Here is a 23,809-nt window from a genome sequence, read left to right on the forward strand (position 1 = left end):
TATTAAAAGTCAAATATAAAAAAATTAAACCTGCGAACAGAGGGTTAGACTGTGAAGATTTAGGAAAAGAAACAATGCCTATATGTTATTGAATTTGTGGAAATTCTTAAACACCCGGCAAACCAGAACAAAGCCGCGTAAATAAAGGCTATGGGCTCGAACGGCATCCAGAGGCATGCTCGCGATCTAACATTTCCTATTATTCCTCTAATAAACAAAGCTTTTATACCACACTTGTCATAACCAGAGCTTATAATTTGTAAATAAATAATTGCTGGATTCAAAACAGCGATTAATAGGCGCTGTGACCGACACAATACGTTTTCCTGGAGCATTCAGTGATGTCACTAAACGGTGACACCGAGCATCGTTCGCAAGTTTCTGCATGGACCTACAGTATAGGGTAAGGGTTCTCAAGCCCTGGGACAAAATGGGATGCTTTAAGGAAAATGTATAGCCTATCTAGCCTAAGTAATAGGTCCAACATAAAAATAACAATTTGTTTTCATAATTGTTTTTTGTTTTTTAAATATGCGAAATATATCTGACTTAAATAATTAAGATAGGCTAACGGATTTAAAACAGAAGTGTGGCTGCGCTGCATAAGTTCACTGAAAGAAAAGAAAAAGGATGACAACGCATTCTGTTTGTTTGCTTTATTTTACAAGAGCGCAAACCTGTTTTTATTGTGTGTGCGCACAAATGAAAGGAAACACTTTTGCGGAAAATGTTTTTTTTTTTTTTTTTTTTTCATGTCTCAGCTGTTTCGATCGCGCCGGAGCCTGCTGCACACTTATATTCTAGCGATTCAAACTTACATCGCAGTCTGTTCATTATCAAAATAAAATAGTCAACTAAACATATAAAAGGTTACACTGGTCAGTTTAAATAGACCGTAGTATACCGGCTCACTCTGCTGTTATGCCAAGGACGTTTTTGCTCATAAGAGGATCATCTTTTCCGTCTATAGCCTATGCGAATGCGTGTAAAGTACAAGCCTAGTTTACATTATAAATAATAGTTTAACATTCAAATACATTGCGAATATGGAAACATTTCGATTTCTGCCGAAAGAGACATGAGCAATAACCTCCAAATAAATCTAGCCAAAGCCGCGCTCGCTTGTCCTTGTCTGCACGCATGCTCTGTCACGATCTGATGCACTGTATGCCGGATTTTTAAAAACAAATAGGCCTAACGGAACGCAAAAATTAAAAATCTGACATTTTCTAGGACAGAGTCCAGCAGGATCAAATTAATGTGAGCAGCAGTGTTTTGGTGCAGCAGCGCCGATGTAAGCAGTTCACTTAATGTGCAGCACAGACACACGCGCGCCACTTACGTTTGGGATAATTTCATTTTAAATACCATAATGTCAGTTGAAAACATTGCAATTGTGTTTTAAAATACAACAACGAGCACCACAAAACCATTTAAAGAGGTGCGTTCAGCGGTCTCCGTGCAGGGAAACAGTCAACAAAGTAAAATGACCTCAAACGTATGGCGCGCTCTCTTCATTTTATCAAATGATCATAATCACATCTATTCATTTTACAGTTCTGCTACTAGCATTTTATTCAGACTAAAACCCCTTTAATTCAAGTGAGAAGCGTGTGTGTGTGTGTGGCTTTTGCACATCCTGTCATGTCGGTGACTGCGTGGATGCAATAGACACATTTTGCAGCATTATGGTTAACGATTAATCGATTAATTGATCGTTAATTTAAACGACGATCGATCATGGAAATAATCGAAATTTGACATCCCTAATTCTTATGCTCATCAGGGCTGCATTTATTGTTAATGAAGATAGCACATTAGAATGCCATGGTAAGCATAAAAAAACTTATTTGGAGCAAAATCAGTATAAAAAAATTAACATTTTAAATTAAAAATGAAATATCCATATATCTACAAATGTTCTATTTTTTTTTTTTTTTTAGCTCCAGCAGCTTATATTTTTAAAGTGGCAGAACCTGTATTTTAATTAGATGCAACATTCGAGACTCACACATACATGCAAATTCACACTTTTCAGCTGAAACTAGATCTGTGAATGACAACTTTATATTCCCACTTTGAAAGTTTTGAGGAAGTTAAAATGACAAGATAGAAGGTTACAAAGAAAAGTTCTTGTTTAAAAAAAGAGGGAATTTCATAGTTGTTTCCAGAGAAAAGTCTCCAGATAGTCTCCAGATAACAATACCGCCCCCCCCCAGCCCTACCTTTGTCTTTAGTAAGGGCCAGTGACATGCAAACCTCAAAACCTCTAAGTTGTGTTTTTACTTCTTTGGTTTTACCTTTTTTCTCAAGACACTCATAATAAGAGCCCTATTCTCATTAGGAGCCCCAGGGGCACAATAAAAGTCAATAAATGTAATTTATGAGCATAATATGATTGTTTCTCTGAAACACCGAGTGGTTTTATATGCTCTCTTGAGCTGGCCCTCAGATGGGTCTAAATATGTTCGGCCGCTGGGACTCTCTAAAGTCACAACTGCTGAGTTGGCAAATCCTTCTTTACAAAGAGACCCAATGGAGGGTGGTGGTGCTGACCACATGCTCCACTGCAAGTAAATGTCTTCAGAGTATCACTTATCTTTATGTTACTGGGCAAAGACAGCAGCAAAGCTCACCACAGAGGAAATTAGCCTGGCAGTTTGCATTCAAATACAGATGAAGACACCAAGCCAAGTGTGCAAAGTGTTAACATTTTTATCATTAAATACCAGGAAGACCTTAGATTATTAAAGTATAACAGACAGCAAATTATGTTATGCTACAGTCAAACTTATGTTTCACGTGCCGACAAATCTGTGTTTGAGATATAACATGAAAAAAAAAAAAATAATAATAATACATAGCAAAATGTTGACATGCTACACTACCTCTAATTGAAAAAAGCTACATGGTTCTGAAAACAGCTAAACTACTAGCATACGATTGAAAAAGTAGTTAATTAAGAAACATCACTACTTTTAGCTCCCTAATAGTGTATTGTACTACACACACTAACAATGAAACATTCGCACACTAAAATACCCCTGATACTTTCTGCAAGCAGCTAATGAAGACTGACCCAGAGCTGGTCATCCACGCCAGGTGGGTTCTTCTTGACGAAGGCACCATAGTAAGTGGCGATGTTTCGATGGTGGGAGTATTTTTTCAGCATGTTGATCTCAGCTTTAATCTCCTCCTCCTCATCCTGTCAAATAAAACAGACAACACTTGAGACTGAGCAGGAAAATACCATGTTTCTTGGTCTGTGAGTGAGTCATTGTCAGGAAACTATTCTACAGTATGACTTACTACTGCACATAATTAACAGTGAAGTACGTCATTTATATTACTTAGTAAATTATGTCATTGTTATTTTTCCAAGTTGAGTGTGTAATTTCTGTGCCACCAGCAACAAAAAATTGGGGGGAAAATTGTTGTTTTCAAACAGGTTTCATTAGAAACACTTCATCCATCTGTTACTGGTCAGGCCAAACAGATTGCCCCACCCCAAACTAAAGCTATTGGTTGAGAGTGTTGCTATGTCAAGCTGGTCAGAACAATCAAAGAAACAAAGCAAGGGTTTGACAGCCCCAGTGGAGGAGAACCAAATTACAAACTGTTATGGCATGCATAATATTGTGATTTTATACTGAAAGGGATTTTAACAAAATCAGAATATTAGGATATTTTAATGTCACATTTACATTTAAATGGGTTATGTAGATTTTTTTTAGTTAAATGAAAAAAATTAATATATTATATAATATTTTAATTTAACATTCAATAAATTTGGGTACAGGAGGATTTTTTTTTTATTTTAAAGAAATTCTAATTTTTATTCAGCAAGGATGCAAAAGTAAACCTGAAGACATCTAAAATTAGTTATTTCTTATAAATGTCTTTCTATACATGAAACAAACCTGAAATAGTAAGAAATGTATCTTGATCTCCATATCAGCATATCAGAATAATTTCTGAAGGATCATGTGACACTGAGGACTGGAGGAATGATGCTGAAAATTCAGCTTTGCATCAAACTTTTTAAAATGCATTAAAATAGAAAACTAATTTAAAATTGCAATTAACTTTTTAAATGTATTTTTATCAAATAAATGCAGCCTTGGTGAGCATAAGATACTTCCAAAAACATTAAAAAAATTTAATGACCCCATGATTTTTAACATTAGTATATTATTATCATTAATATGTTAATATTTTTTCTATTAATAATAACGTTAATAACATATTTTAAAATATTATTTGCTTAATGCATTGTCCAGGAATCAGATATGGAAATCCCATAACAGTTGACTAATAATCTGAATATTGAGGGAGTGATGCGTGTCTTTATGGTGGTCTTTCAATGAATATGGAGGTTACACCCCTGGTACCCAGTACCCATAGCCATGTATAGGTAAATGCACATTTGAGCACTCCAGACACATCGGCACGTCGCCCATCTTGGAACGTCACTCACAAAAAAAAAACCCAATGAGTTTCAAGACGCCAAAACATTGCGCAACCTCTGGTTGTAAACAAAATTTAATTACTGGAGAAACTTGAGACACTGGAGAAGCATTACCTCAATATTACTGTTATCTTTTAAATGTCATGTTAGCTTCGTCTTGTTGTATTGCACTTGGTACTGTTTGCCTCAAATTACATTTACATTGTTTGCGTTTAAATAACATCAGGCAAAAAGTGAAGAGTGAATGTGTAAAAGTGAAACCGACATGGAGAGAAACTTACCCCTGTGACATCCATGACCTTGATTGCAGCAAGCTGGCCAGTCTTGACATGACGTCCCTGAAGAGAGAAAGATAAGAGCGAAGAAATATCATTCATGAGTATCATACAAACATCATACTAGCATTATTGAACATGTGGTCATGAGATGTATCTGTAGCAGAAGAACAGGTGGACGCAAGCCTCCCTGGCATGCGGCACCATTACGTAACAGCATAGAAAAACACACACACACACACACATACATCCTAGAATGATTGAAACAGATCCAAAAACCTGTGTGAATCATCTCAGGTTCTTGGCTGTACCATTTCGTGTTTGTGAATGTGTGTGTGTTACAGTGCCACCAGATGACAACTCTGTTTGGGTTGGACGAATCTCCAAAAGCGTTATGCAACCAAAGGAATGTGGAAATGGAAATCACTGTCCTGGGTCTCCCCCAATTCCCTCCTGTTTACCTGTCAAGCTCCTCACTTCCCTCGAGCTCAATTTTATTTCAGAACCAGATACGAGCGAAACAGACACTGCGGACGCAGATCATCTGCACGGCAGCAGATCGGAGCAGAAGTGCGTTCATCTGAACGGCAGAATCACCCAGTGTGTGCTCTTCAGAATGAATTATGCACACTTCATCTCCTCACCCAACACGCTCCCACCGTTTTGATTCTAACCAGAGGAGATGTTTCGGTGAGAGAAAAAGGGGAAGAGCGAAAAAGGTGGGAAAGAGAGGAGGACATGAGGAAAGAGCGGCATACAAGTCCCACCAGTGCTCATTAACAACTTCAACCGCTACTGGAAAGTATTAACGAGTGGAGAAACCCAGACAGACCACATGGCTATATAAAATCAACATTGTCAATGAGAAAATCACTGAGTTGGGACCTTAACATTTTATTAAACACAGAGGAAGTTCAAAATAGGGCTCACATCATTTGATCCCATTTTGAGCATCTAATAACTATTTTGAGCACCTAATAACAAATTTTTACTAGTGGTCAACCAAACAGGCTATATCAACCAAAATGCCAATGTTTGTCTTTATTATTGGCATCATCTGATAAGTGTTGGAAGCGAAACTTCATCATCATATTATTAAATATTAATTTATAGCATCATGTTTTATTTCCTATCTTTAAATATAATTTATACCTGCTTTATATCAGCCATCCTGCTCAAAGACAGAGGTTCCCAAACCTTTTTTGGCAGTTAAATCCTTTGGACATAAAATATTTACTTAAAGCACCCCAAGATTTTAAGTTAATATTTAAATAATTTAATAAAAATGAAAAGCTGTAAACTTCTGTCCACAAAAATTTAGGAAATTGTGCAAACGTGAAAGAAAGAAAAAAAAAGTGAACAGAGCACACATTGTTTCCAAATGCAAACAAGGCATTATGAGCTGTACCCGTGAATTTCAGCTTTATTTTGACTAATTTGTTTATTTTAATGTTACATTCGATTTAGCTTATTATTAGCTATTCATCATCAACTCACAAACACCCTGCAGTTTCCTCATAAATCTTGTTTGAGAAACCAAAGAAACTGGCATCAGCCATAAATAAAAATCCACATTAATTTTTATATTATTTTGGAGAATCTGTCAGTGGTTCTTGCCGTGCTATGTGCTTTAGGTGGTTGATATGCAGTTTCTAAAGTGGTCTAAGTGAATTCACAAGGGTGTTATGAGTGGTCGCTTTCGGTAACTTGATATGGCTTGGTAGTTTGGTGCTTGAACTGGAAAAACATGCTGACTGGACAAAAATTTTGGCTAATTTGAATACATCAGACAGAACAAATGAGCAAATCATCATAATAATACATCCAAGAAATCGTAATAAAGTATTCTGGTGGCATATTAGTGAATCAGATGTGTGAACGTGGTGAACGGGTGCATGCATGATGGATTTGTGCCCTACAGCTCCACGTCTCTCCTGATGAGGAGATTCACAGGGCAGACTGTTAACTGGAAAAACCATCTGGCATCCTGACAGAGATTAACTGATTAACTGTGCATTGACGTACTGTACAAGAGAAAACTGTCCCCAATTGCCATAAGCCATGAAAAAAGCAAGACGTAAAAGTGCAGACTGTGCAGTATTACTGATAAATATACTATACTATACTCAGAATGGAAAATTAACATACTGTACATATATCCCAAACACTGTGCAATATTTTTAGAAACAATATGCAAAACAGTAAGCAAAATTCAACAGAAAGTGTTTCAAACTGTCATTTCATGTTTAACTTAGCTGTATTTATCAAAATAACTAATTATTATTAAAATGATAACTGCAGTTTTTATATATATATATATAACACATTTAAACAGTGAAGATGATCGAATTTTAATGTAAAAATGTCTTAAATTTTGACTGTCTAGTCAAGTAAATTTTACTTAAGAAGGTAGATGAGATTTTAATACCACGTCAGAAGCTGATGCTATTCTCATGGCAAGAGATTGCAAACAATGGTTGAGATTTCTAAAATAAAATAAAATAAAATAAAATATATTTTTTTAAATATGCATATGATAAAAATTTCAAAAAAAAAATTCTGGTGAGACCCTTATTAAAATTAAAGAAGCGAATAAAGAAAGAGATATTAAAAATGGAAATGAATGATCAAGTTGAGTGCTATGCATCATGGGATACAGTATCCCATAAAGTTCACTCTGCTGTATACTGCACATCTGCACTGGGTAATCTAGGTGTTTCACACAGAAAACATATGCATACTGTAATTGGTCTGGTACGCATACAGTATACTGCAAAAATAGAAAATATGGTACTGAACAAAACCATTTCACGATTTCAACATTACATGATTTCAACAAAGCTTTGTCATATTCATCCTCTTCACCAAACAGATAAGCACACTATGCAGTCACAGAACCTTTCTAATCTAGACTGGCAGCTGAAATGCATACGGCGGTCTGTTCCCATTATATCTGAAATGACTGTAAATGGCTATCGGAGGGCTTGCAGTAGTAATGCATTGTAACTGTAGCCGCAAAATGCTGCGAGAAAGACATTGCTGTGTGGTTTCATCATCGCGGCTGCTATTGGCTCTCCAGTTGTGAAAAATGAGACAGTATCTGCTGGAGGGTAGGGAAACCAAACAACGGTGATGACAGACATATATAAATGTCTTTGTAGAAGTCATGAAAACGGAACAGTTGTTATTGTACAATCAGGATCAGGAAGTCATTTGTCTCTGCGAGCCTGGTGTATGTTTGTACCGCTTAACGGTAGACACAGGGTGCCGATGTGAAAAAAAAGTGCACAACACACCACTTCCTCCTCTGTAGCCTAGCAACAAGCCTGGTAGGCGGAGGAGGTTTGTGATTTTCACACTCTTCTACAGACAGCTCCTCTTGTTCCTGAGACATGTGACCTAGGGTGACCCTCTCAGCTCAGTCTCTGAGAGAGCTTTGGAGGGGCCAGAATCTCTTCACTCATCTTCCATTCAGCGAACAGCCTTCAAAAGACCACATGCCCTGCAGTCACTTATGGAATGCAGGAAGTTGGTGTTTTATTTAGAACCTCATTGTGGAAGCTTCCTTATTTAACCGTAAATATCTCATCATGTATGGGTGAGAAGAACATACAAAGCCTTCACTAATAATGTGGACTTAGGTTTCTGGGTGCTTTATTGTAAAACATTTGTTGGTACAGTGCTAGGGTGTTGTGGGTGGTTTCCAGGGAGTTGGCATGTCGTTGCTAAGGTGTTTTGAATTAGGGATGTGCAAAACGAAGTTAATGGGTTGCCTGAACGACTGAGGACTGAGGGTAGTTAATGTGTTTTTTGTACGACATTGGATTGGTTATTTTGTTTTTGTGTCTTTTTTTATTTTGTTTTTTTTTTTGTGTGTATTTTTTTTTTTAATTATGTATGTATTTGTTTTAGTTGTAGTTATTTTAGTAAGTTAAACTAACTTACAACTAGCTGAAATAAAAGTGAAATAAGATTTTTCTTATAAGTAACTTACAATCAAATGCAGTTTATTTTATTTCAAGTAACAAAAAAAAAAAGTTTTTGGTTTATTTATGGTTTTAACAACCCTGGATGACAAACTACTTGACTTTCAAGTTGTTACAAACATAAATTCACTCAGAAATATGCGTCTCATTGGTAGGAGATGCAGAACAAATTAAAATCAGCTCAAAATATCAAATATGTACACTCTCAGAAAAATAAAAAGGTACACCTTTGTACCTTATTTACTCCTAACGAGTGCATATTAGTACCTTAAAGGTACATATTAGTAGCTCAAGTGCACATATTAGTACCTAAATAGTATATATTTTTACCTTCTGAAAAGGCATCAAACCACTGACACTGTACCTTTTTTCTGAGTGTGTATGATATCCTCCGACTGAATGGAATTGTAAGTCTGAAGCTAAAAAAAAAAAATCTAGCCTACATGATTTTCTCAATTCAAATCTGCAGACTGGTTCTGACCTTTGGCAACCAGTGCAAACTCGTACAGACTGTAAATCGGGGCAAAAATCTGGGCAAACGTTGTATAGTATTTCAGCCTGAAACAGTGTTCAACAAAATCTAACAGAATGCTGGGGTCTTGAGTCATACTTAAAACCTGAACTATTTTTAACTTGACATGCAGTCTCAAAAATGCAACGCTCAAAGGCCAAATATGTCTGTCTGAATGTGTGTGGCTGTAGTGATGGTGCTTTAAAGGAGATGGACCTAAAACCTAAAACACTGCTGCTAAAAACAATCAAAAAAGAAAAAGATAAACTTGTCACCTCACACACCTAACAAGCCACATAATCTTTCTCAGGTATAATTCAAGTACAGGAAGTTACATGACAGAATTCCAATTCGCAGAAAAGGAAAATTCTGTCAGTTTATTCCATGCAAAACAAAAGGAGATATTTAGCAGAATGTCAAAGCTGCATTATAAGTGAATACAATGACTATGACTGTGAAGCAAAAATCATGAAATAATACACCTGTCATATTAACCAAAATTGATGATGCGTTTCCAGCAGCGTGAACATGCTTCAAAAGCCTCCTTTTGTGTTCTACAAAAAGTCAGGCTGGTTTGGGCGAGTAAATGCCAACTTTACTTTTTTTGTGAAATATCCCTTTAAAACGTAATTTTAGGGGTTTGTCATCATAGTGATGCTTTCCTAAAATCTTAAAAAGAGCCTGAAAAGAAAACTCACAAGCTTTGATAAAAGTGCCTACATTACTATCTTTCTCCTTCATAGCAGATTTCTCTCAAAAGCAGTGTCATGTGAGTGGGAGAAGAGCGGCCCCAACGCAGCACATCCTGACCCAGAACCTATTTCTTCTAATAAAGGACATATTTTTAATGGCTTTCTGGATCTCCCAAGATGAGGGCTGTGTGGGATTTTCTGCAGGGACTCAGAGCAAATCAAACTCCTGAATTTCCTTGAAGTCGGCATGAAATGAAAGTTCACCAATTATATTTTCTAAATGACTGTTATGGATCTTTTTGTGATTTGTTTCTTTTAGTGCATATTTAAATTATGAATATCCTTAATGTTTGTCTTAATTGCTTTTATTAGTGCTTCTCCAATGAAGCTCGGCTTGGACTAATTAAACTGGCTTGAAGCAAAGCAGGAGTCCGAGAGTTCAATATGAATAAGATCATTCAGCAATCATCTCTCTTTCTTTGCTGACTCAAATAGACAGATCCGGAGGCTGAGTAATGTGAACGTGAGGCGCTTTTTTCAGGAACAAAATTACAGTACAAAAAGCACCATGTTAAGATGAGCTCTGGAAACTCCAGAAGAGTTGCGGAGTCACGCTGCTACAGCCCTAAAGAGTGAAGCAGAAGACATCTTTTTAACAAGACGGAGTCCAAAACAAAAAAGGTTTTGCTACGGACCAGCACATTTGATCTTTTACACAACTTACTATTAAAAAAACTACCCACAATTCATCTAAGATGCTCCAGACTAGGGCTGTGTATCGGCAAGAATCTGGCAATACGATACGTTTCACGATAGAGTCTTGGAATACGATATATTGCGATACACTGCAATACTGTAAGCAAGGGGATATATTGGGATATTTCTTATTTTAGGAATAGGATATATTTTTAGTTTGGCTGTCATTTTTTTAGGAATGCTGTATTTAAGAATTAACTATAAATATGTAAAATTTTTTAATAAGTAAATAGTGGGATGCATTGTTTATTTATTGCAAAATCTGCTTTGTTTATTGACATTAAGTCGATACGGTTGGGTTGGTTTTTTTTTTTATTGCAAAAAGAAGTCCGAGGCTGCATATATTTGATCAAAATACAGTAAAAACAATAATGGCGTCAAATATTACTACAATTTAAAATGTGTTAAAAATGTATTTTATTCCTGTGATGGCAAAGCTGACACGATCATTCAGAAATCATTTTAATACCGTTCATGCTAATTTGATGCTCAAGAAACATTTCTTATTTTCATCAATGTTGAAAACATTTGTGCTGCTTAATAATTTTGTGGAAACTCTGATACATTGTTTTTTTTTCAGGATTCTTTTATAATCAGTGCCTTAAAGGAATAAAAATGAAAGAAATGCGTCATCAATAATCAATGTTCATTCTCTGAGACAAACAAAGCAAAACAATTATCTGAAATGACATTACGAATCCACTAGTTAACTGAATAGATAACAGACGAATACAAAAGATACATTCCACTTAGCCCACAACATTCATAGATAAATAATGACTAATGATTTCACATTAACAAGAAAACAAATAAAAGGGAATTATACATGAAAGAACTCGTATAATGAAGCAATTCAAATCAAAGTCTGCATGCAATCTCATACCAAAAGTCAGGAAAAAAAGTCATGGGTGTCAACAGAAAAACTATTCATCAATACATAAAAACCATGATTCATAATTTCCTTGCCTCTATTATTTCGTTCACACTAATTCAGTCAATCATGGCTGATTGTGACCTGAATGCAGCTTCACCAAAGCCATCAGAATGCCATCGACGAAATGTCTTGTTTGTTTCAAAAACTGCTCAGCTTTCATAAGATATTAAATGAATGCCTGCTGTTTTAAATGATATCAGAATTCTGAAGGATGTCAAGAGCTGGCGCTTTTGAAAAACTCCTACACGTAAATGAGCAAGTGTGTTTTATATTCATTTTTATACATATATTTGGACTGATTAGCCCACGCAAATCCGATGCACAAACACCACAGACTGTGCTCACCAACAGACACAGAAATTTACCTTTACAATGTAGAATAAAAACTAAATGTTGCCAACTGCTACCTGTTTATCCAAACCGTGGTAACCAAGAGGCAGGACAGAGGGAATGTCTGATAAATATGTTTGCCAAGGAAATCATGACTATTACTATTGCTCACAATTGCTCATTCTATTGCTAAGTGTTAAACTTCAGTGAGTAACTCATCCGGTTCAGCTCTCCAGTGTGGAGCTATCGAATGATAAAAATAAATATTTGTTTTAGTAAGTGTAAGTTTTAGTTTGGTTTGATCTAGCTCAGGACTGTTTTGATTAGCATAACCCTATAAGGTATTTTAAGAGAGATTACATTGTGAATAAAATAGTTTGTCCAAAAATAAAACATCCTATCACTTACCTTTATTTTGTTTCTTATAAATATGATTTACAAAAACAGATGTTAGGCAGAATGATGTGCCACTCAGTTACTTTTTCATATAGCTAATTAAACGGTGAATAAGAGAGTTTCTCTGTCATCTCATTTTGTTCACCAAATATATTTATTTGTATAAATTAATTGTATAATTGTAGTTACTTAATATGCCTTTCAAATTTATTTGTTAGAATATGTATAAATATTTTAACTAACTGCAGAAGCTGAATAATGAATAAATGTCTAATAATTGATCCGTTACAAAAATAGATGATTAATCAATTAATCATTATAATTAATCTATGCTAGATTAATCGATTATCAAAATAATCATTTGTTGCTGCCCTAAATTATACTTCAAATGGTTTGGCTTGTTAGAGGTGCACTATTACTTTGCTAAGCGATCTGACTTGCAATTAAAAGATAAGCAATGAAATACTTGCATTAAATGAGTGCTGGACTAATGCTCAGTAGACCCTAGCAACCACACAGAAACACCCTTGCAACTATACAGTATCAATGACCAAGGAACCACACAGAACCCTATAGAAACCGTAAAGTGACCATCCAGAAGACCCTATCAACCACCTAGCAAGACTCTAAAAACATCTCAGAAAACTTTAACATCATGGCAGCATATTGTGTACACTGTAAAAATTACTTTCTGAAGTTGTAAATAACACTATTTCAGTTTTTTCTACTTCAAAATTCACATTTAATTCAATGCGTCACTGTCACTTCTCGTTTCATTGGAATTAATGAATGAAAATTGTTTGTACAGCAAAGATTTTTTTTTCTTCAGTCTAAGAAAGCACCACTAATTTTCTTTCTGGACTGTTACGGAGTAGACAATTGTTTTTCTTTGTTTTGTTTCCTCCTCCTTTTGTTTTTTTCTTCTTTTCTTTTCTTTATCCTTTACAAATTAAAAAATAAAAAATTAAGCAGAAAGACTCCTCTGCCTTTTATATAGCCAATAGGCTTTACTTGTTGGTAGAAGGCAGTTGGAATTGTGGGAAGGACACTCATTCAAAAGAGCATCTGATTGGACAAAAATCTGTGTAGTGCAGGATGAGTAATCAATATTTTTGAATCCAGGAGAAAAAATTAGACATTTAAAATCCCTTTATCAGCAAACAGAGCAGGGTAGATTGCTTAAAATTTGTAGTCTGTTACTGAATCCAAATTACATGACAAAAATTGTAGTTAGTAACGTAATCCATAACATTACACATTTTAAGTAATGTAATCAGACTAATTTAGGGCTGCAACCAATGATTATTTTGATAATCGATTAATAATCTAACGATTATTACAATGATTAATCGACTTATCGTCGATTATTTCACCAATGAATCAGTAGGTTATTTATTACAACGATTAATCGTTTAATGTTTTTTTGTTTTACAATTTCGCGCTCTCGCTGCTGCTTCTGCACCGGATACACATACTGTATTGACACTGCAGACGGAGTACGTGTGAACCTAAGGCAGTAAATATATTTCAGCACCTGAGGCAACGCTACAATGAGCTCTATGAAGAATGCATGGCAAAAAAATAAAAAAGCCCTGGACACAGGTTTTATTTTATTTTATTTTTTTACCATATGTCTCAACATTTTGTTTGACATCTTTACTTAGTGATTATTTTGACTTATGTCTGTTTTTAGAGGCATGTTACAACTTTTGGTAAAGCTCTCATTTTTTTTTTTTTTTTTTTTTTTTTTGGAATTATGTTTCAAATTTATACTGAATGCATTTATGACTGTAAAGCATGTCTGTGTGTGTGTCAAAATCGTGATTAAAATCGAAATCGCAAAATTGATCAAAAAATTGTGATGGAAAGCCCTAATGGAAAGGAAATAAAATAAAGTGCTAAGACATTTTATTTTTGGATAAATTATTTTGTAATCAAAACAGCCCCGATCTAGCTTTAATCTATGCAAAGCAAACTATCACTTTAATGTAATGATTTTTATTTCTTTGTAATTTATTTACTTATTTTTGCATTCAGTAATAAAAATATTCATTATCAGATCATTAGTTAGCTCCACATGGAACAGCTGCTTTATAGCAGAAAATTAAATTGTAATACTAACTGAAAGCAACACTGTGTTCTTTTTTTTCTCCATGTTTAATACTGTAAAGCTGTGTGCTTAAAATCAATCTATTGTATAAAGCGTTATATAAATAAACGTGACGTGACTGGAGTGCTGTTTGCAGAGCTGGTGCAAACTTATCCACATCGCTATGATCAGATGCTTTCTTAACTGCTGTTTTCTCACCCCTGTCATTTATTGTCCGTTATTGACAGTAAAGCATGCAACTAGGGGTGCACGATAAATATCGGCTGATAATTAATGCGCATCTCGTCAGTAATGCCAGTTATCTAATCAGCAGTAAATTTCATCAGGTGCGTGATTTCACATAGAGCAGCTGTTACTACACAAAGCCGTTGTTAACTGACAAGCTGCGCAAATCCACGTTCATTATCAGTGTGGATTTGCGCACTTGTCAGTTAACATAGGGCTGTGTAGTAACAGCTGCTCTATGTGAAATCACACACCTGATGAAATTTACCGCTGATTATATAACCGGTTTTACTGACGAGATGCGCATTAATTATCGGCCATATTTATCATGCACCCATACATGCAACACATATTTATATATTCATCTAAACTCTGCTCTCAGAAGCATCTAGTTCGGCTGCACACAGTGTGTCTTCTCTTGAATTTAATCCAGTTGAAAGCTGAATTATAGTCTTACGCTACAGCGCCATACTGGTCAAATCGCATTATTGCAGGCTCTTACATCAGGTCATATAAGATCAAATATTTTTTTATTGTCGAAAATGTTTGTAATGTCAACTAAACATTTATAGTTGTTATTTTTTTTTAATTTCTATCAATATAAATAAATTTCTTTATAATGAAACAATTTATTTGTTTACCTGCATGTCATGTAAGCATTTTAGAATGGAAATTTTCAAAGACTAAAAAGAATTGGGGAAAATCAATAAATCCCGAATAATTTGTTGCTAATGTGTGAATTTATTTTAATAATAAAAACATTAACAATAAAAAAGTAACTGTAGTCTGATTACGAGTATTTAAAAATGTAATATACTCTAATTATGAGTACTTGATTTTTTTGGAATCTGATTATGTAATCCAGATTACATGAAATCAGTTACTACCCAGCTCTGTCAGCTAAAAGTATCAGTGTTTATGAGTACAATATTATATAAATGGAATTTAAGCTAACATACATGTCACAAAACAAGCTGAAGAACACCATTCTATAACAACTCAGAGACTGCACTCAGAAAACATGGTTATGTACTGAGGAATTCTTGGTAATGGTATGAGCACACAAGTCAGTGATAAGAAATGACAAGTCAATAATAAGAAGTGACAGTACAGTTATGCACCGATTCATCTGACAAATTATCAAATTCCACTGTCGCACATGATTTTTCATCTTTCTCCCTTCTTCACGCCGTTTCTATTTCACTCTCATTAACACATGCTAACTATACACGAAGGGTGCCCGTTTGATTAGAAGAGTTACTCTTTTGCTGTGATGCATCTGTCTCATTTTCCATAAAAAGAAGATAAAATCTATCACAACATTCTTATCATGTGAGAAAGAGGGGGAAAGAAATCTAGCACCTGATAGGATATGACCCCTCCATACACCTTCACAAGTGGGTGACACCTCAGAATCACACCTTCTACTGGTTTTCTCAGTATACTGACTGCACCTGCACAGGGATCTCAATGTCAAGCCCAAAAACTTCTCCAAACTGCGGCTTTTCTCTGAGGACTTTAAAGCGACAATCACAACCACATCCTCTTTCACTTCTTAATTTGTCTAATAATTATGTATGTATGTACAATACATTTCTTAGTCAAATGTTAAAAGGTCAGTTCATCCAGAATTGAAATCTCTCACATAATTTACTCATTTTCATATTATCTCATACCTGTATGACTTTAGTGGAACACAACAGTTGTCGGGTGTAATATTCTGCTATAAAGTTTGGGGTTAGTAAGATTTTCTTCCCCTTTTTTTTTTCAATAAATTAATAATAATAAATAATTTGATGAATTGATTAAAATCGACAAAAAAGAAATTAAAAGCTGTTCTTTTGAACTTCCTTTTGATAAAAAAAAATCCTGAAAAAAAGAGCACCAAATCATCATATTAGAATGATTTCTGAAAGATCATATGACCCTGAAGACTGGAGTAATGATGCTGAAAACTCAGCTTTGCCATCAAAAGAATACAAATTATATTAAATTAGAAAATAGCCATTTAAAAAAAAAATCTCAATCAACCACAAATTTTTGAACAGTAACATACAATACATTTTTAAGCCCCGCACTACATTTGAAGTCTTCTGAAGAAATATTATTGCTTTCTGTGAGGTACAGAGTGAAATATCTACTGAAAGTTTTTGTACAAGCCATCAAAATGTTAAACCACATTTGAATAAATCCAGATGCAAATGAAATTTCACAGCTGCAGTAGAGAAGATGGGATAATTTGAATTAAAGAACTTGGATTTCTGTCTGTTAGCTATCATATGACTTATGATATATGATATTGTGACTTGAAATATAGCATACAAGTTGGCTGGAATAGTTTTACAGTGCTTATTTGTCATTTTAATTAGTTTTTTTTTTCATTGTACAGAAAAGAGAGGTATAAATACTCTACCATTTCCTTTTGTTTCTCACAGAAACATTCAGAATGACATGAGGATGAGTAAATGGCAGTAAATAACAGTATTTTCATTTTTTTGGGGTGAACTATCTTTTAAAAGTATTTCATAATGACAGCGGTTCAGACTGACAGACTGCTCAACTGCTCCTACATCACCGCTCATGGCTTCAGTCTCCAAGCGTCAAATCTGTCACTTTGATTGGTGATCTCTGCATTTACAAAAAAGATCAATAGTATTCTCCTCTCAGCATGCATCAATCATACCCAAATTAGCGGTCTGAATGATGCGAATGAAGACCAGAGTCTTCTCACCTTCACCTTCAAAGAAACGCCAAACCAAAAAAGACCATGTCAAACTGTACAAAACCATCAGCAACTTAAACCTGATATTTTCCTAAATGTGTTGTTTGCAAACCTAAGCCTTACTAACAAATCACCCTGTCCAAAACCGCACTTAAGTATGTTTTCAATTGAAAAATCAGACTCACACCCACTAATTTTTGAGCAGGTAACAGAAGGAGGTGAATGATCTATCAGACAAATGGAAAGTAGTATAAGAAAACACACGAGTCTTGACACGTCTTAAAATACCACACATATAACGCAAGAGCTGCTGAGACACTAACAGGTAAGTGCAGATCTTTCAGGGAAGGAGAAGGAAAACTTTGATTTATTTGATAACATGTTTCTGAGACTGAACTGGATAGACCTAACCAATCATACATTTGACTTATCATAAACCATTATTACCTTATATACTTGTCCGTAGGTCCCATTTCCCACAAGCTCCACCAGTTCAAATATGCCTGCAGGGTCCTGAGGGGGAAAATAATAGAAGAGGAGATTAGCTTGCATTATCCTGTCATTGAACATCAAGGAGAATCACACATATTCTGTATACACTGAGGTCATCATAAATGCTGATACTGCAGTCATTAGACCTAACAAAGCGTGTCAATTAAAGATAAATCTGTTTGCACACTGAACATTAAAACCTATTAGGGTATCCAGTGAGCCAAAGCAAGAAAATTAATTTTGAGACAAACACTGATACTAAATTAGGTCCCATTTCCTTTTTTTTTATTTTACCAGAATTTTTTTCTAATCTCAAAGCAACTAATGTTTAGTATTTTCATACCAATAATCAGTTAACAGTGTGTTATTATGCAGAAAATTCTGCCTTATTGGAAATGTCTGCAATCATGCCTGACGTTGAAATTATTAAAGATATTTTTAGCACAAGAACCAATAATATCTACCTCACTGTGCCGTTTCTATTTAAAAGTGCTTGCAAACCACATTATGTGTTGGTGGGAATATAAAACCAACAAGACGGAAATCAGATCACGCTTACTTGTCATTTTCATTGAATAAAAACTAACAGAACTGTCACCCAAGTTCAATTCAGCTCCAACAAGCATGATGCTCATGAAAATAAGCACGCCAATAAATAATGCAATACACCTGGAACAATAAGCAAGACATGTTGCCATGGTAATCTGACAATAGCTGCCATTCATGTCACCAGAGGGGTAATTTATGAAATATGGTTCAGTGAATTCACAAAAACGTACATAACAGCTTAAAACGAAAAGAGGGGATGAAGCTGGTGGAACATTAAGGATGGATTCAGGTTTATTTAGGTGAATATAAATTTACTGAATGGGATATTCAGAAAGAACAAAGTGTGCATATAGCTAAAAATACAGTGGTAATACTATGAGCTTTGGATACTACCATAATTGGTACCTTGGAGAAAGGTGTAACTGAAAAAGCCTATTTGTTACCCCTTATAGACGGCCCTGCCTTGAAGTGCACCTACAGTCTTGACCAATGAGAATCTCAGGGAGGCGGGTCCAATATACTTTGGGAAATTCAATTCACTGTCACTTTTTCTAGTAAATGCTCTAAATACCTTGGTACATAAATACAGAAATTATACAGTATCATGGTATACCCCACTGTTTAAAAGTCTGGGGTCAATAAGATTTTATTAAGCAAATTAATACCTTTATTTAACAAGAATGCATTAATTACATAAAAATGAAAGTAAAGACATTTACAATGTAAAAAAAAGGTTTATATATCAAATAAATGCTCTTTTTAAATATCTGTTAATGAAAGAATCCTTAAAAATGCAACACAGTTTCCACAAAAATTTAAGCAGCACAACTGTTTTGACACTGATAAGAATTTTTCTGAGCGGCAAATCTGCATATTAGAATGATTCCCGAAAGACTAGAGTAACGATGCTGACAATTCATCTTTGCATTAACAGGAATGAATTGCATTTTAAAATAGAAAACAGTTATTCTAAATTGTTATGATATTTCACAATAGGGCCTTTCGCACCGTGGGAACCTTTTCATAGTACCAGAACTAATTGTGGAACTACCCACTTTTGGGCGTTTTCGCACCGCCGGAACTGGGTGTGATTTTAGTACCGGACCGCCTTTTTCGAGAACCAAGTTAGCTCCTACTCCAGAGCAGGGACTAACCAGCACAACTGGTACTACCCGTGACGTAAGTAGACATTGATTGGCCAAACGCGTACGAAAACGCCCTCACCCGCCGTGATTTAAAACACTGTGTAAACATACTGTAAACATTGTGTCAACTTATTTCGCAAGTATGGAAAACAGCGATAGATGGACGGACGCTGAAGGGCAGGCACTTGTAGCAAATGTAGCACTGCCAGTTGTCGTTGAAGATTTAGTCCTTCTTTCCGTTCTTTCAATCGCTTTACGTATACAGCGACATTCCATGTCCATTATTGTAAAACCCGTGAGAAACAACAAAAACACAGCTCCGATCACAGCGTCCTCCATCCACCTGTTGTTAATGTTGTTCTTCTTTGTTTTCGTTGTTGAACGCCGTGCACAAATAACGTCACTGTCGACTGGCACTTCCTAGTACACACTCTCGGTGCGAATGAAACCCTTTAAATGGTACTGGGAAATAGTCCCTGTAAAATCATCCCTGTACTTTAGTACTGTACATTTAGTTCTGGAACTAAAGCTGTGCGAAAGGCCCTAATATTACTGTTTTGACTGTATTTTTGATCAAATAAATGATGCCCTGTTAAGCATTAGAGACGTCTTTCAAAAACATTATAAATATTACCAACCCCAAACATTTGAACAGTAGTGTATATGAAGTACTATTTAATTACCTTTGGATATGCTACAAAAATTATTTTCACATTTAGTATTTATATTGTTTTCCAGTAACAATATTTAATATAATGACACCCCCTAAAGTACTTTTCAGAATTATTTCTTCTCTTATATTTGCAGACTCAATCAAAATAAACAAACTGACAGGTACATTATAAATTGAAGCCAGAAGGAAGTATGCTGCCTCGGAACAGCTGGAAACAAACATGAATTTACAGTAAATTAAAGTGGAATGACACGGAGTCAGTTATGGTCAACATAGATTCTTTAAAACCAAGCGTGGCTTTTAACACCCAGTCACAGAGTCAGTGTGGGAAGAAACAGGTCAGCACAGCACCTCTGTGTTCGGACAGAGACCTTACTCTCAACGTAACTGCTGCCGGTTGTGAGTGGAAACCCCATCAATCTCTCTGCTGCTCTGAGACCCGACGGAACATGAGCTTCCCAAAATTACACACCTGCACCGTCACCGTACCTGCAGGAACATCATCTTCCTGTGAATTTCTTTTTTTTTTTAACACTCAACGTAGCTATCTTACATAACTCGTGCATGTGCCTGAACCTGCATGACACTTTGTTCCTGAAATAAGACTGTGAAAACGTACAGTTCTTTACAGAGAAACACACTGGAGAAAGGAAGGGTCTATAAAGCCATGCTTAACATCTATTTCAGGAATGCTTTGAGACGTTTGCCCTCTCCAACAGAATGTTTTGTCTCCAAAACACATTCCTACAGATGAACAGGCGAGGGGAAAAACAGCTGACCTGACCAAAATGAGACCACCACATTCTGCGTACGAATGTAAAGATATTAGAAGATGCTTAAAGTGGTGCATGTTTCTCCAGGCATTCAGCAGTTTTAAATGATACACCATTACTTCTGCTGCTTTAACTGTTACAGGAAAATAACAATGAGTCAGACTGTTCTTCAAGCAAGTTCACATTTCTCATGAAAAGACACCTCAGGCATCAGGCTTACATTGACTGAGTACACCAGCAGTCCACATCAGTGCAAATGAAGCAACCTCTGCATTTTTTTCTTTTATTTTCTCTATAGGGATTTTTTTTTTTTAATTCTCAATAAGCTAAGCTCTGAACCAAACCAGACAGCTTTGAGATGATTCACAACATTGCTGATGATTCACAAAAAAAACAAAAAAAAAAACAACTGAAAATATGAGAAAGGGACAATTTGTACTGTTAATAATATAACTGAATAAAATAAAAATTATATTTTAAAAAGACAATATATTTGAAGTTTTATAATATAAATTCTTTATTAGTTTAATATAAAACGAAATAGGTCATATTTTAATGATTTTGAAAGAATCAGCAATTTTGATCATTTAGTCAATAGGTAAAAATATGTTTGTTTGTTTTATTACAAAAGTCTGCATTTATTTGATCAAAAATACAGTTAAAACTCCTAAAATATTATAAAAAATTATTACTTATCACAGATAGAATGCAAAAATGATATTATACTGCTTCTATGAGAGCTTACATCATTTAGTAACATTGAAATTCATAGTAGGTCCATCTCAAAATGTTTAAGTGTTATTTAAAAAAAAATTAATTTCTCTATGGATAAAATGAATAGGAATTTACTAGGATTTGCACCCTATTTCTGTGTTTAAACTCCAATGTGTGATATAGCCCTACATGAATTACACTGTCTAAGAATTCCCAGTTTAACCAACAGAATATTACGAGGAAACAAACTCTACACAAATGCAGACATGAGGGCTTGGCTCATGCACTGAGGGCGTGTAGTTTTGTTCTACATGCTTCATGTGAATTCTTCCATTACTGTCACAATAACAATTATTCAGCCGAGTTGGCTTCAAATGCCATTAAACCAGTATGGATTTTTATGCGTTTTTTTATTTGTATGAACAAAGGCCTACACAAAAAAAAAAAAAATCACTGATTATTAAATATAAACTAGAACAAAGCCCTGAGCCGAAAATCTTTAGTATTAGTACACTCGTTGTAAGTTGAACTAAACTAATTTGAGCTCTGCAATGGAGAAGTTGCATGTAAACAAACCCCTATAAGTGTAGAGCCATGTGACCGAGCTGTTTGTATTAGAAAGCCATCTTCAAAGGATATTCTGAAAGACTATTGGCGGTTAGAGCATGTTTAGACATGCCATGGTGCATTGCAGCTCTGAACAGCCAAGAACAGAACGCCCGATAAACAATAATATACCTGAGAGGGGAACCCATTGACCGGGGCAATACAGTAATCCAACACTAGTGACTACACTTCTTGTTAAATCACCACACAATTAATCACCAGCTGTAAGAAAAGCCAGCCATAAAGGAATAGTTCAGCCAATTCATCATTTCCTCACTTTTATGTCTTTCCAAAACCATATTGCTTTCTTTTATTCCATGAAACATAAAACAGACTGCTTTTTTTCTATATAATGAAAGATCCGGGCTCAAAAGAGACCATAGATGTCAATGCACTAGAAGTAGCTATGCACTATCAAGCCACAAACATCAGCATTTTGAGAGGAAGAAAGTGAACTTTCAAGTCAATATTCAATGGAAATTTGATGATCCCAAATGCTATTGGCTCTCTCATGTCACAAGAGGCCAAGAGCAAATGAGATGAGCACTCATTACACAAAATAAAGGTTCCAAATGGTGTTTGCAGCGAAGCCAAAAAAGAACCAATTTTGGTTCCTCAAAGAACCTTTCAGTGAACAGTTCTTATTCAAATGTATTATATGGAAACAGCAGCATCAACAATCTGCCAAACGTCTTCTATTGAAGAAAAAGTCATATGCGTTCAGAACAATATGCATGAGGATATGATAACAGAAATTTATTTTTCTGGTGAAATATTACTACAAGATACCACAGATATTTCCAAACAGAAAAGTACAACCCAAATTAAAGACATATTATCTTTCTGTACCAAACAAAACCGCTATAACACAAAACCACTGGGTTTACTGGTGCTCAATCTGGGAAAAACATAAAAGTTCCACTGAAGGAAACTTCTCCCACATGTAAACACATTATTGCTTCTTTACAGTGATTCATTACTCTTGACATTGCACCAGTGATCCTCCTAAATCCAGGAATCCCCCCACAACCGACATTTACTCAGTGATGAGGAGGTTATGATGAATGATTGCTCTTCAGTGATAACAGCACTGCTAATCTTGCAGGAGGGTAAGTATTAGCTTTTCATAAGTGCTTCTATCAAGTAACACTGCCCTGGAGCACAAGAGGTGGATGCTGCAGGCCAGAATCATGAGACAAGGAAAAGACGAAAAACACTGGCTGACATCTACAGCTGGGACTCCCTCCGCCCCCTTGACATGCCTCCGGGATATAACAGTCTTTTACCTATTAATTATTCACAGGGAAAAACATGAGGCTGGAACTATATGTTAGTTCTTCCATGCTGGCAAAACAGGTTGAATGTACGCACATGCACACACACACTACTGCAAAATTAATATGCAAATGGCAACATGGAATGCTCCCATAATGCACTGCTCAGAGACACCAG

The 23,809-nt window shown here is 35.4% G+C and overlaps 1 protein-coding gene across 2 annotated transcripts in view; it reads right to left on the reverse strand.

Annotated features, from left to right (window-relative positions):
- Positions 1-23,809, reverse strand: part of LOC109066668 (TRAF2 and NCK-interacting protein kinase-like) — a 57,790-nt gene that overhangs the window by 30,640 nt on the left and 3,341 nt on the right. For both annotated transcript variants that reach the window (XM_042714499.1, XM_042714498.1), the window contains exons 2-4: positions 17,853-17,918; positions 4,750-4,806; positions 3,080-3,205 (exon numbers count right to left, since the gene is read on the reverse strand). In XM_042714499.1, the coding sequence (XP_042570433.1) occupies positions 3,080-3,205; positions 4,750-4,806; positions 17,853-17,918 (249 nt within the window). The remainder of the gene's footprint in view (positions 1-3,079; positions 3,206-4,749; positions 4,807-17,852; positions 17,919-23,809) is intronic.

Source organism: Cyprinus carpio, chromosome A24, assembly GCF_018340385.1.
Source record: "Cyprinus carpio isolate SPL01 chromosome A24, ASM1834038v1, whole genome shotgun sequence".
Taxonomy (NCBI): domain Eukaryota; kingdom Metazoa; phylum Chordata; class Actinopteri; order Cypriniformes; family Cyprinidae; genus Cyprinus; species Cyprinus carpio.